Source organism: Muntiacus reevesi, chromosome 4 (genome assembly GCF_963930625.1).
Source record: "Muntiacus reevesi chromosome 4, mMunRee1.1, whole genome shotgun sequence".
Taxonomy (NCBI): Eukaryota; Metazoa; Chordata; class Mammalia; order Artiodactyla; family Cervidae; genus Muntiacus; species Muntiacus reevesi.
The window spans coordinates 39,588,299-39,603,678 of NC_089252.1; the positions used below are offsets into that span (position 1 = coordinate 39,588,299).

A 15,380-nucleotide genomic window follows, 5' to 3' on the forward strand; every position below is an offset into this window, starting at 1 on the left:
CTCTTAGCTTGAATTAGAAGTTTTGCTCTTTTTTTTTTTTTTTTTTTTTTTTTTTTTTGAGTAATTAAGAAATTATGTGCTTTGTTCATTTTAAGTTACACTCCCTTCTAAAGGTTAGGATTTTTTTTTTTTAGGCCTGGCCCTCCTTATTTTTCAGCACTGTTTTCAAGGTTACGAAGTCATTTAGCTGAGAAGAAAGTGCTCATGTGCTTTCAGATATACAGGCTTTAATTTGTCTCAGACTTTCTCCTTGGAAATCCTTCTGCTAGTCATTTTTAAAGTACTTACATTAAGTAGGTTGTTTTGCAGTGACAGTATTCTCTCGTTAGTAGTTTGAAGAAGGGACTTAGAAAAATTCAAAGGTTGTTAACATGTTTTTCAAAATATATAAGATTTCAAAATAACACACTTCCCAGGAGAACCCTTATTATTAGATCAGGTGGATTATTTGTCTTTCATTTAGTGTGAAATAAAGGAGAAAGACTTAGGAAGACATGAACTTTAGGCACTGAATGAACATAGTCTAATTCATATATTATTGATGGGATTAATGCTTTTCTCTGCTACAGTCTTTCCATTATTTGAATTTAATAGGGCATTGTAGCTCTCTCTCAGACTTGCGTAGTATGAACATTTTTTTTTTAAAAGGTCACATGCTAACATTAAATAAGATTTTGATGGATTTAAATGTATATCTGTAGTTTTGGTAGTCTGAATTTATAAATTTTAGTAAGTAACATATGAATGCCTTAGTTTTGCATGAACGCACATACACACCACACATCCAAAGCATTGAGAAGAATTTCCCCAGGCCCAAGGAAAAATGTCTTATTTACAATCAAGCTGTCTTATTTTCATAATTTTAAAAAAGAGTCCAGAGTACCATTAATGACTGTTTCAAATATGAATGATAAATTATAGTACCAAAACTCATATGACATTGATCTTTTTAATATTTTAGATCATTAGCTGAAACTATACAGAATAAACAGACCACCAGCCCAGGTGGGATGCATGAGTCAAGTGCTCGGGCCTGGTGGACTGGGAAGACCCAGAGGAATCGGGTGGAGAGGGAGGTGGGATGGGGGACCGGGATGGGGAATATGTGTAACTCTATGGCTGATTCATATCAATGTATGACAAAACCCACTGAAAAATAAAAAATAAAATTAAATTAAATTAAAAAAAAAAAGGAAAAAAAAAAAACTATACAGAATAAAGTATAGAAGGTAGAAATACAACGTATATGACAACACTTAATCTAATTAAAGTTTTCTAACATGTGAAGAAAAAAACACAGAAATCAGAGAATGGACAAAAGATACAAGCAGGTAGTTTAGAACACCAGAATTATAGTTGACAAAGAAATATATGAAATAATAGTAGTCAAGGAAATAGAATTTATCATGACTGACAAAATTATCATTGGTTAATCATACAAGGGCTTCCTTGGTGGCTCAGCTGGTAAAGAATCCACCTATAATGCAGGAGACCTGGGTTTGATCCTTGGATTGGAAAGATCCCCTGCAGAAGGGAAAGGCTACCCACTCTAGTATTCTGGCCTAGAGAATTCCATGGACTGTATAGTCCATGGGGTGGCAAAGAGTCAGACACAACTGAGCAACTTTCACTTTGATTAAATCATACAAACTGGTCACTGATTTATTTTGTCTTAAGTTATAGAACTACCTTGATATAACAACGTATGTTAAAAACTAAACTTGTTAACATTTGACTTATTCTTTCTTTTGGCATTTATTCAATAATAATTATTGATGAGAATGAAAACTATCTTCAAGTGTGTTTCTCTCAACTTTATAATAGGAAAAGAACAGGAAAGGGCTGTTAGGAAATAAAGGATTTGTTTAATTATGGTAAATACTGAGGAAATACCTTTTACCCTTAAAAATAATATTATAGAAGAATAAGCAGTATGGAAAGATGTTCATAGTATACAAATTAAAAAAACAGGTTATGAAAGAAAAAACAGGTTATGAAATAATATGTACTGTTTGCATTATGTCATATTCTTTATATTTGTCTATACGCTTATGCACATAAAACAGATATTAACACACATACAAAGAGAGAAAATTGTTTAAATATAAAGATTGTTTCATTGTAGGACTCAACCTAAACCTAGTGAGTTATTAAGGGTCCTGAATAAAAATGTAAATATTATGAACCCTGAGTTAGTGAAAATTAAAAGAATAGGGAATGGGGAAAAAGGAGAAAAAGCTGAGTGCTACTCAACTCATCATCTCTCATGACAAGAGATTAACTGAAATTGTCTAACACTGAAATTTTTTTTCAAAATTATTGCTTAAAACTTTTAATCTTTCCGTATTTAAATTTTTATCTGTATATTTATATATATGCCTGTGTTTATATTTTAGCATATGAATCTCTTGTAGAAAAGAAGTGATTCCTTTAGTTCCTTTTCTTTTTATGTTGGATTAAACTAAAGTTAATCTTACAGATTTTTATTTAAAGATCGCACATATGTATGGTATTTTCTTCCTCTTACATAAATTGATTTCTCTCTCTCTCTCCCCTGATCCCTCTGTCTTTACGTGCATTTAGAAAGGTACTTTGCATGACACTCAGGAGATGTTAACATGTTGTTTCCAGTATTGGGGATGACTTGTTACATTCTTCTTTGTATTCTTTTATATGCCTTGAATTTTTAACATGACAGACATACATTATTTTTATAAAACAACCATCATTATTTTTTTTAAAAGACATTCATACTGTCCAAGAAAGATTCAGTGGTTCTCATAATCAGCAATAATGCCATCAGCCAGATAAGTCATTGCTAGTCTTCATTTTGAGATAGCCTAATGTGTCTTAAACTCTTTAAATTCTCAATTATTTCATGTTTATTAATTTTTTAAAAGATAGCACTTTCTAGAAAAGTAGTTGCTTAACTAGACAGATAATATTTTGGGGGAAATTACAGCATAATTCGAAGTGTTGTCCATGAGTTCTTATAGCTGTATCATAATTGTCTTCATTTCAACAAATCTCCAGGATAATTACTTATATCATTCCAGTATCTACCCCACATCATCCTATCCTGTTAGAGAATTTCTATAAATTTTGTTCCATAAAATGTTAAGAGGCTTGTCTGTACGTAACTCACTGAGCCTATGGAAGTAACTACTTCTGATCTAGAAAACAAATTGTTTCTTTACAGCCATATCATCAGCTAGCTTTATCACAAGTTTTTAGCTTTTACTTTCAGTCTTTCCCAGCCTAGAATCCAGACAAGATAAGTTATTACAGTTATAACAGAGAGAAGTCAGAGCCTAGTGTTTCTTACCGGGGGCTGTTGAGTCCGACAGACCAATGTTGAGTTCTTGCTGTGGCCAGATTAGCTGAGTTCCTTGTAAATCCAGTTTGTCTCATCTGTAAAAGTGCATATATAATACCAACTTCAGAAATTGTGATCTCTGAGTGACATAACATATATAAGCAGTTTGCAGTATATTAGTTAAAATAGAAAACTGACTTAGAGATTTTTCATCTACTGCAGTAAGAGCAGGCATAGGCAGTGCAGCAGTTCAGTAATACCGACAAGGACTAGGTTCCTTTCATATTTCTGCTCTGCCACCCTTAGCTTGTATATAGGCTTTGTCCTTCAGCATTTTGCCTTATAGTCACAGGACATCCTTCCTGGGCAGGAAAGACCAGTGATGCTTTTTACTCTTGAAACAACCTCCCTAGAGGCTTTTGCCTGCACCTCAACTGGTTAAGTTCTGCTAGTTGCAGGAAAGTCTGAAAAGTTGAATATTTTTGATCTGGGTATATTGTCACTCTGATTAAAGTTGGAGTATTCCTATTAATAGGGAGAGGATAATGAATATTTAAAGTAGGCACCTTATAATGCTGATATGGCTTCCTTGGTGGCTCACTGTTAGAAAATCTGCCTGCCAATGCAAGAGACATGAGTTTGATTCTTGGGTTGGGAAGACCCCTTGGAGAGAAGGAAATAGCAACTCACTCCAGTGTTCTTGCCCAGGAATCCCAGGGACAGAGATCCTGCCAGGCTGAGGTCAGTGGGGCCCCCAAAGAGTTGAACACGACTGAGCAACTAAACAACAGCAAAATATTAATAACTGATAACTGCTGTTATCTTTAATAGTTGCTAATGTTTCTACTGAGTGAACTTTATTCCTGCTCTATCCACCATAAAACCATACTAATGCTCTTTCCTAGTCTAATGGCATTCATTGGATGTCATAGCAGTTCTTTAACATGAAAGTATTGAACTTGACTGTTTGAGGCTACACACGAGTGAGTCTCTTCTTGGCCTCCAGCCTACATTTGAATTATTTTGTTATGAGTAATGCCATAAGAGTGTCTTTCCAGATTGTGTTTTTGTTATACCCTGAATTTTTTCTTTCTTATTCATTCCAAGAGTAGGGTTATAGGGTTAAAAGGATACAACGTTTCTATGACATTTCTTTAAAATAATTATATGTAGTTACAAAATCTTCCAGCAGTATATTTATGTTCTTTAATCTCAAATAACATCTGGACACTTGTTTTTTTTTTTTTTTTTTGATCTAATTATCTATAGTGATAAACCAGTAGTATTTCATTTTAGTTTCCATGTTTAAGTTAAAAAAAAACATTTTTTACTTTTTAAAAAATGTTTATTTCTTCTTAATAAGCACTATCTATTTGCTTACTGCATTTTTTCTAGTGGCGTATGTAAGTAATGTGTGAATAAATGTGGAAGGAGAAGATGCAGAGAGGCACAGTATGCTCCATTCCCCAAGGCCATGGTCGCAGTTGTAGAGTGTGTTCACATGCTCTGAACTCAGTCTCTGCTGGCCATCCATCAAGGCCTGCTTTCCTGAGGCTTTGATGCCATTGAAGGATCTACCCTATTTAATGACTCAAGCAACTTTGGAGAGGGCAACTTTTTAAAAAAGAAAATAAATGTTATTTTTCTGATAACTGTGTTAAAACTAACAGATAAAATTAGTGTTTTGCTTAATAAGGATACTCCTCTTTTGGTGATTTTCATGGAGATTGTCTATTATAGATTTATTTTTGTCCCTTCCCCCTGATAATTTTCTAGCTCCTTAATTAAATCTTTATAGAATACATATACAGATGCCCCAAATACAAGCATACTTACTTGAGTAAAAGCCAAAGGGTGTGTGGGGTCAGGATAGATTAATTACTTCCAAAAGGAGATTTGGATAAACTATTAAACTGCTTTCTTATATTAATGAATATAATTAAAAGCAAGTTTATTTTATCCCCTATTCTTTAATTGATCGCAATAATATGATCTGCTTTCACTTATCCATTTAATTCAGTTTGTTGGTGCAACGAATTAGTTGCCACTTTGGTTTGCAACCTTTGGAGGCCTTTTTAAATTTTTGTTTATCTTGAAATGAAATGTCAAATATTCTTCATAGAATTCTTCTAGTTGTTAACTTAATGGTTTTGTTAACAATTACAAAAAGCAAATGTAATTGTTTATTGAAAGGCTTGTGATTCAATCTGTTTACCCATTGGCTGTAGAATTGGTCTAAATGTTATTTTATTAATGATTTCCCTTTCAATTGAGTGAGCTTTCTCATCACTAAACTTTTAAGCTTATCTTTTTTTGCAAATATTATGTTTAGGAGTTACTTGTTCTCTAAATTTTTTCCCCCAATATTTTTGTTTTTTACTTATACCTAACTGAATTCATGAATACTGTCTATAGTAATCATTCTGGGGGAAAAAACTATGAACCAATAAGTTGAGATTGTAAAGATTAGAATAATATTATTTTAAGTTATAATAGCATCTTGTTTGTAACTAAAAATATTTGCTCTGGCCATACTGTCAAAAAGTCAGTTCTCCATATTCTTGATTGTCTAATTTATTGAGTTGTTAGGCAGCATTCCATTTCTTAGCTGATAAATTTTGTTTTGCTTTAGCCTGCTTTCTTTCTAAGAGGTGGTCAGTGTAATAATTCATAGTATTTGAAATGTTTATAGAAATATTTGGTCTGGAATGATACTGTAGTCCAAAATGTTCTATTGTCTTCTGAGTAGTTTTGGCATTTGTAGAACAAAAAGGATGATTCAAGTCTTTATTCAAGTTCTCTAAAGGCAAATTCTAAACAGAAAAGCAGTTACAGAGTACTGTCTCTTTTATCAGTATTCAGAGATTGAAAAAATATTCTCAAGAAAGATATGTTTTAGTAAGCAGCCTCAGTAATAACTGTTATTGCAAGCTACATAGTTGACTTTCTTCACGCTAAGACCAAAGAAACTGAAATCTTAGGTATTGGCCAAACCTGTGTTTTAAATGTCCTTTTGGCTTTACCTTAAAAGTAATCTTTTGGAAAAACAGTGATACATCATTGTGGTCTTTTGAAAAATGTTGGTTTGTTGAATTCTGCATTTCCCTTCGTATGCTTTTTTCTCTTCTCCTGTCTCTTCTCATTCTGTAGATTCAGACCCAGGACATACAAGTGAGAATTGGGGGGAGAGACTTATATCTTCTTACAGGACATGCTCAGGTAACTAGATTATCAGGGGTTCCTGTTAGCCAGTGGTTTCTGTCACATTTATAATTAATTCTTGTACTATAAATAACTTATTTTCAAACCAGCATATAGATGTCTGTGGTTGAATAAGTGACTATATGAGTGACATCAAATTTTCCAGCCTCATTTAAGAGCTCCCATGTACCATGTCCAAGATGTGTTCTGTGTGGATGCTGCAAGCAGGATCCTGCACACAACCACTCAGGCATGCAGCACAGCTGGGGGGTCCATTCACGTAGAAGGGTATGAGAGGCGCACCCTTGGAGCTGTGCTGAGCAGCGACCCCTGTGGGAAGGTGCCCTGGTCCTCCACCTCTTAGCTGTACGCCCTTCACACGTTATACCACACATAGTCATTTTCATAGACAGTATCTTACTCTTCAAGCATGCAGTGTGTTTTTTAAAATAAATTAAAAAATTTTTCAGTTGACCTCTTTAGTCTGTTGACTTTGCTGCTGGCCCTGTTGAATTTAAAAATGGATTATTAAAACACCAAGTTTCCTGGAGAAATGCTATCAAAGAGTAAATGTATCCCCTAGTATGTGAAAACTACATTAGCTAGGTGTTTTGATTCTTTTTTTTTTTCTACTTTTTAATTAGCTTACATTCTTATCTCTGAACTTTTTAAGTGTAAAATATTTTTTAGTCCCTCAGTGTCCAGTTTTTAGCATATGGCCTTTAACTGTAAAAACTAAAATAAAATTTCTGTTTCCAATATACTTTGTATTCATTTTATAAATTTGTGGAGTTGGTATACAGCAAAGCAATTATTCTTAAAATCATGCTGAAAACTGTTAATTGACCTGATAAGTCAGTAATACTTAGTTATCAAAATTGGGCAATGGCTTGTCTACAGTCAGCATTAAATTGAACAGATCTATACTTACTGTGGAGTTAGTGGTACTTTCCTAAAATGGGGCCCCTGAGTACCAGGGCACACCTAAAAGAGCAGTATGTGATGAAATTGCCTGTGATCTGAAGGTCATGGCTGGAAATCAGAAGATATAAGCACTCACCTGTCAGAAACTGTAGGTATTGCAGAACCATCTGTATTTGAATTGCAGCTCCCACAGTTTCATTCCTTATACTGTGACTGCTTTGTGGGAAAATGTCATATTTCTGAGACATTGGTAGGCTTATGAACTAGTTCCCCAAGAAAAACATTTTTGTCTCTTCTCAGTATACTTAATTGAGGTGTGACAGTGTTGAGCTTTCTGTTTATTCTGATAAGACAAGAGAAGAAAGCACTAATTTTCAGAATTATAAGACTGAGATATCTCTGTAATTCTAAAGGTCCTCTGAACCTTGAAGTAAAGAATACTGGATTGTTGAAAAGGCTGTATCTGTTTTTCTTTAGTCTTAAGTAAACCACCTGAATTTTTCTTTAAAAATCTCTTAAGGTGGTCTTCCCTGGTGGTCCAGTTGTTAAGAATCCATGCTTTCACAGGGTTTTGTTGAATGGTTTCAACATGAAAAAGCACACTTTGGGACATACTAATCTAAGATTTATGATTTTTAAAAATGGTATAAAGTTATCTCTAATCTATCTTACACCAGCTACTTACTATTCACCTACCTTATTTTTCTGTCTCATGTAAAGCATGAACTCAAGACAGATGGCTAAGGTAACTCAGAGAAAAAATAGTGTTCATATAAATGCTAGTATGAGTTTTTGATTGAAAATTTGGAATATATCCAATTTGTTTATTCTTTTCCAAAATATAATATCTTTGTTCATTTGCAGCATGGAATTTTAATAATGAATTCATTATTTATTCATTATTTAAAGTTTTTCTTTTATAAACTGAGTACCACTTTAGAGTATATTCTTTTTAGGAGGTCATTGCAAGTATAAAGGAACATAATTGATTTTTGCTGTTTGATGTTAATCTTATTGAATTTACTTTTAAAAAATTTTTTGGCCACTCCTTCATGGCACATGGAATCCTGGTGCCCTAACAGATATCTAGCCTCCATCCCCTGCATTGAAGGTGCAGAGTCTTAACTACCGGACTGCCAGGGAAGTCCTCAAGCATTTTCTTCTTAAAACATTGTGTTACTAAAATGCGATTAATACCAGAAATCAAGAGTTTGTAAATGAGAAAATAAAAGAAAAATTTTTTTCCAAAATTTTAAAAGTGTTTTAAGGATAGATATGTATTTTTTATTTTGCTTCTTCTAATTACTAAACTGTACTTTTTTTTCTTAAAACAACTTCCTTCTTTAAACTGTTATAAGAATTTTCATCTAAGTGAGAAGTACATTCATTATATTTAAAGATTTGGTATTCAGATCAACAACTTTTAAAACAACAGTTGTGGTTCCTCATTAAATCTGAGAACCAAAGCATACAGAACATTATTAGGAAAAAGAATGTGTTTCAGGAAAAAATAGGTTTCTCCAAAAGACCTATTTGGGGGTTTATAATAAATTTAGTAAGTTAGGTGTAACACTGCTGAAATGGGCTTTATACTAATTGGATCATTAATAAAGTGAAAAGTTAGAAAATAGTATATTAGCACGATTAATAAAGGCTGACTTTAATAATCTTGGAATTTTTTATTTCTGTTATGTAAAATTCTGCAAATATCAACAAAATGGACATTTTCGGAGCTATTGAATTTTGGGTGATTTGTGGCCAGCAGAGTGTAAAGGAGGCCCTTTGATTTTTCCAGGCCTTTAGGATGCCAGTTTGTCCTGATTAACTAACTGGCACATTACAGGATTTTATGCCTTAAATAATAATACAGTAATATATAAATAGTATCAAACTTTTATTCGTTTCTTGAAAGTTACTAGATCAATAAATGCTTATCTCCTGGAGTAGTCTAACTGCTGTCTACATCTACCTGAGAAAAATGACAGTATTGACTACTACTTGTCTTCTTGCACTCATTTTGCTATTTTACATTTGTTTACAATTTTTATTAATTTATTTATAGTTTTGTAGCTCCTCTCTATACTGCAAACCTAGATCAGTAAATCCCAGATGTTGGTACAGGATTTTCCAGGAAACAGATGCCTGGACAGTTAACAGGCAGCTCATCTCACACGGCCACTTGAATTAATTTCCAGAAATGTCCTTAAGGAAGGAGTAACAGGCACCTATGTTTATTTGACCTGTGGAATTCAGTTCCATCTGAATTTTCTGACTTATAATGGGGAATGTTGACTCCATTGGCCAGAGATTTGCCAAATAGCTAAATCTGAGAACTGGCTTTATGATGGATCAAATCTCTTTGAAAATTTTTTAGACATTTTTGAATTTTTGCAGGACCTCTGTTAATTCCCCCGGCCCCTTCCCACACACATATAGAATCTTTAATTTTGTTCAGTTTCAGCTTTGATTAATAGTCTTCCATGTTCAACTATCCTGTAACTGCAATAGAGTGGTTTGGTGTTATTTTTCAGTAATTACTCTGTGTGATGTGTTTTGTCTTAAACAGCTCCTTAGAAGATGTACAAATTATTAGTGGAATTAGGGAGGTAATGTGAAGGAACATTGCTATATAGGCTTAGGAATAATTGAATAAGGTTAGAGTGAATGAAGGAGTGTCAGAGATGTAAAGCTAAGGAATGTTTGAAGTGTTGTTTAATAGAATTGATCATTAAAATACAGATCTTACTAGGACTAAATTTCCAAATGTTAAGTAATTTTCTGAAAATTATGCAATTAAGATTTTTTTCCAAAGCATTCAGGGAGAAAATTGCTTATATAATAAAATCCTAGTGCTCTTTTGTCTGCCTATTGCAAGTTTCTCTGTTACTCTTGTTTCTCATAAACATGTATCATCTATTTTTAAAAAGTCTCCTTATGCTTTACTTTTGAGTGCTTAAATTTGTTTCAGATTCTTACATATTTATTAATAATTCCAGAGAAAGAAGGTCCAGAAAAGAAGAAAACAAAAAAGGAAGCTGGAAATAAGAAATCCACTCCAGTTAGCATTCTTTTTGGTTACCCACTTTCAGAGCGAAAGCAGATGGCACTTCTTATGCAGATGACAGCAAGGGACAACAGTCCAGGTAACACTCACCATCATTGAGTTCCTGTGTGTTCATGGTTTTCTTCACATTGTAGTTTTGTCTTGGCAGTTATTTTTAACTACTTTAAATGTTTGTCCTTTCTTGGACTTAATCAGTTTCTTATAAGTTTGTAATCTTAACATGTGTTTGTTTGACAATTGTTTATTGTCTGTCTCATCTACTAGATGAAAAGTTATACAGGAGCAGGGATCTTGGCTCTTAGCAGACGTTCAGCAAATTGTTTGTCTACTAAAATGAGTACAGTTGACCTTTGAACAGCACAGGTTTGAACTGAGTGGGTCCACATACACACGGGTTTTTTTCAGCAGTAAATACTGCTGCATGATTCATGGTTGATTGAATTTGAAGATACAGAATTCTGGATTTGGAGGGCCACCTGTAAGTTGCTCACGGATTTTCAAATGTGAGGAGGGTGGGTACCCCTGGTCCCTGAGTTGTTCAAGAGTCAACTATTATTTAGAATTGGATCAGTCCACATGAGAAATCTGTTGCAGAACTGTGTGTGCTTTTACCTTACTGCAGAAATTTTTACTTCAGTTTCTGTAAAGCTGCTTCTAGGTTTATAGTTTACTTTTATAGTTATACTTTACTTTTATAGTTAGCATTCTATTGTAAGCTGGTAATCTTATCATGTGCTTTTAGAAGCAAGAGTGTAATTCATGTTTTATTGTTTAAGATCTGCTAAAATTTATTTTGGGCTTCTGTGGTGACTCAACAGTAAAGAATCTGCCTGCAGTGCAGGAGACATGGCTTTGATCCCTGGTCCGGGAAGATCCCCTGAAGAATGGGATGGCTACCCACTCCATTTTTCTTACCTGGGAAATCCCATGGGTAGAGGAGCCTGGCAGGCTGCACTTCACAGGGTTGCAGAGTCGGACACGATTTAATGGATGAACAACAGCAGCAACAAAATTTATTTCAAAAGAAAAAATATCTGCAGTGTATTATGTAAATTTATTTCATGTTTCGTTTCACATTTCCGTTTAAGATATTGTGCTTCTTGTGTGTGTGTGTGTTTATTCAAGTATCAATAGTTTGCCCTCCAGAAATGATTAAAGATGGCTTACCAGCAGGATGAAGACAAAGAAGGAACAAACAACCAACTTGGTCATTTATTAAAAGAGTTTAAAAGGTAGAAAAGGTCCAGACAGCTGGGCTGGGATAGTTACTACATTGAGCAGTGAACTTAGTTATACATTCTGGTAGCTAAAAACAAGAATTTTAAGTTGTATAAAGTTCTCATTGACCAATGCAAGAAGAAAGTAAATCTCTTTGGAGAAATCTTTTTCTTTTGGAAAGAAAAGTTCCAAAAATTTGGAAGAAAAATTCTTTTCTTCAGGGCATCTTTGTATAACACTTGGGGTAACATGACAGAACCTGTTGAAATGCATTGACAAGAACACAGTTTTTCTAGTGAACTTTTCCAGTGTTGGCTCTTTGTTATTAAAAAATAGGACAACTTGGTAAAATTCTTAGAGTTTCTATAGATCATAGTTTCCATTAAAACGTAAGTGTATCTGTATCTTTCACTAACAAGAACGCGTTAGGGCTTTCTCCTTAAAGTGGGGCATGTTGTTTTGGTTATTCTTCTGCCTTTCCACCCACAACTTGGGGAGACTGGCCAAATCAAAGTTATTTACAGTGTTAAACTTCAAATGTTTCTGTAAAGTGTTGACTCTGACTCAGATTTAATAGCTAGATGAGAAAACTTTTGTTTCTTAAAAATGTTATTTAATACTGTGAACCTCTATCCTTGGAGTAAATTAAAGAATTAATGCAATAAGGCAAGAAGCTAAAAATATTTCCTCATTTCCAATAACCTCTCCCTTTGAGCTGCAAGCACTATTCATAATTTCTTCTCAAAGTTTTTTTAGATATAAACATGTAAACGTATCTTTTGTTGCTGTTTGTTTTTAAATATAAATAAGATTAGTACTGTAATACTGGTCTGCAGTTTGTTCTTTTCATTTAAGGGTATATCAGTCCTTCTTATTAATACATGTATAGAGCAGAAAGCTTTTGAAGTGTCAGCCTCTTTGCCAGCTGATAGATATGGTTGTTAAGGTTCATAGTCTTATCCATTACATAACTCATTTTCCATGTTTATTCTGTTTGCCATTATGGGTAGTACTACTGGTATTTTGTTTGTGTTATATTATTTTGGTATGGCTGAGAAAATTTTGTATGAGTTAATTCCTTGCAAGTTGTTTGAATTTAAAAATGCCTTTTTGTTTTAAAGTTCAATGACTAATTTCCTAAATAAATTATTTGACTATAAATATTGTAATAACCATGTATTCACTCAACAAATGTTGTGTAGGTACACTGTGTAACAGGAAGTCTTCTAAGCAGTCAAGATACAGTAATGAGTTAGACAAGATTCATGTACTTCTGGAGTGTACATTATAGAAATTTATAGATAAGAAACCGTTACTAACTCCGTGTACTTTAAAATTCAAAAGGTAAACTTTAAACCTTTTTCTTACCGAGAAAAGAGGGGTAATACTTTAGCACTCCCATCGTGGCAGTTTGCAAGGAAGTCATTATATGATGCTAGAAAATTATTTTCTGTAGACTTTTTTTTTCCCCTTAGAGCTGTTGTTCCTTTTAAATAGTTGTAAATTTTCAGAATTATTAACACTGTACATATGTCTCAAATCCTTAATTGATTAAGAAACTATTTTTTGTTTTGTTTTTTTCTTAGTTCTGAAATGGGGAGGAGAGGACTTTAAGTGTCATGCAGTTAACTTTCTTGTTTCTAAGAGAGAAACTGGAACAAATACCAAAAGATAGAAATCAAAACAAAGCACTTTTTTCCCCTCCTTTATCGGCCCATTTTTAAAGACCTTTTTCTAGACTGTCCTTATTTCTTATGGATCATAAGCTTCATTTCATACTAAAATCATGTATGACTTTAATTTGTACCTAATGTTGGAATACATACTTTGAGTTCAGTACTTTGAGTAAGAGGTGTAAACTCTAGCCTTCAATGTCATTTCATCTAGGTCTTGACGTAATATCATAACATGCCATGAAAAATGTTTTTTTTTTTTTTTTTTTGCAGTTTATCAAGTTATTCATTGAGCAAGTACTTTCAGAGTAGAATTGACAGAGTGAAACATTTTTTTCTTAGTTGGCACATGCAGTATTTGATAACCCTAAAGGAAGATCTACTCTGGGTCATTATCAGATTATCCAAGTCAAGTGTCAGATTGTTTGGGTGAGAACGTACTCCCTCAGTCCAAGAAATTAGCACATTACCTGTAAAAATCTTTACATGAATATACAAAATATTTAGCCTAGAACTTTAAACTTTTCTCTTTCTTACAGATTCCACACCAAATCATCCATCGCAAACAACACCAGCCCAAAAGAAAACTCCCAGTTCCTCATCTCGACAAAAAGACAAAGTTAATAAAAGAAATGAACGTGGTGAAACTCCTTTACACATGGCAGCTATTCGAGGAGATGTAAAACAAGTCAAAGAACTAATAAGTTTAGGGGCAAATGTGAATGTGAAAGATTTTGCAGGTAAGACTTGTAATTAAAGACATACTCAGGAACTAAAATTTTGAGATTATCCCCTAAACAGACTCTGGTTTCAGTTTAATCAGCATTCTTTGTTTCTCTTTCTGAAATAAAAGTGTTCTAAAAGTATACTTTAATGTAAAACTATTTTGGAGTTTGTACATGAAACCCTGATGTCAGGGTTACTGACAATTCCATGTCAATAATCACTCAGATTCTTAAATATTAAGCTTCTGTTTTATCTGGCATATTACCATATAATTTTTTATCTAATTTAGGATAAAATTTTCATCCAATTTTTTGATAATCAGGCAAATAAACCTCCAAAAAGAAAGACCTTTGATCCATTTACACTCCCATCAAGAGTATATGGAAGAAAGAAAAACAAAAAAAAAGTATATGAGAGAGCCCTGGGTAGGGGAAAGAGATAAATTAGTAGGAGTTTGGGATTAACATATATACACTACTGTATATAAAATATTAATAGATAAGAATCTGCTATATACCGGGAACTCTATTTAATATCTTGTATTATTGCAAGACCCTAACAAGCTTATTTTGCCCTTTTCTACTTTTTATTTTATAATTCAGTTGATTTTTATAAATTATAGCAAGTTTATATTCATTAGGTAAACTTAAATGTTAGTTTAATACTTTTGTCAAATAATTTAGCCCCATGGAAAATAATGGGGCTTCCCTGTGGCTCAGAGGGTAAAGCACCTGTCTGCAGTGCGGGAGACCTTGGTTCAATCCCTGGGTCGGGAAGCTCCCCTGGAGAAGGAAATGGCAACCCACTCCAGTATTCTTGCCTGCAGAACCCCACGGATGGAGGAGCCGGATAGGCTACAGTCCACGAGGTTGCAAAGAGTTGGACACAACTGAACGACTTCACTTTCATGGGAAATAATACTACTGTGAATGAACCTTCTGTAAAATTAGTGGTTTTCATAGGTACTTATTTTCAGTAGCTTGTTCATCATTCTTTTTTTCTTCTATATTTGTGTACATTTAGAATTACTGTATCACACATGGTTATAGTAAAAGCATATGTGTTGAATTAGTAGAAGTGAACCATATGTTCAATTAATATTGTAACTTTAGGTTGGACACCACTGCATGAAGCTTGCAACGTGGGATATTATGATGTTGCTAAGATACTGATAGCAGCTGGAGCAGATGTTAATACACAAGGATTAGATGATGACACTCCACTCCATGATTCCGCTAGTAGTGGGCACAGAGATGTG

General features: G+C 33.6%; 1 protein-coding gene across 2 annotated transcripts in view; it reads left to right on the top strand.

The window, feature by feature from the left end:
• The window catches only part of ANKRD12 (ankyrin repeat domain 12), a 94,484-nt gene that overhangs the window by 42,644 nt on the left and 36,460 nt on the right, over positions 1-15,380 (top strand). The window contains exons 4-7 of one of the 2 annotated variants that reach the window (XM_065932568.1): positions 6,467-6,535; positions 10,438-10,584; positions 13,936-14,136; positions 15,235-15,377. In XM_065932568.1, the coding sequence (XP_065788640.1) occupies positions 6,467-6,535; positions 10,438-10,584; positions 13,936-14,136; positions 15,235-15,377 (560 nt within the window). The remainder of the gene's footprint in view (positions 1-6,466; positions 6,536-10,437; positions 10,585-13,935; positions 14,137-15,234; positions 15,378-15,380) is intronic. The other variant, XM_065932569.1, reaches the window with a different exon arrangement.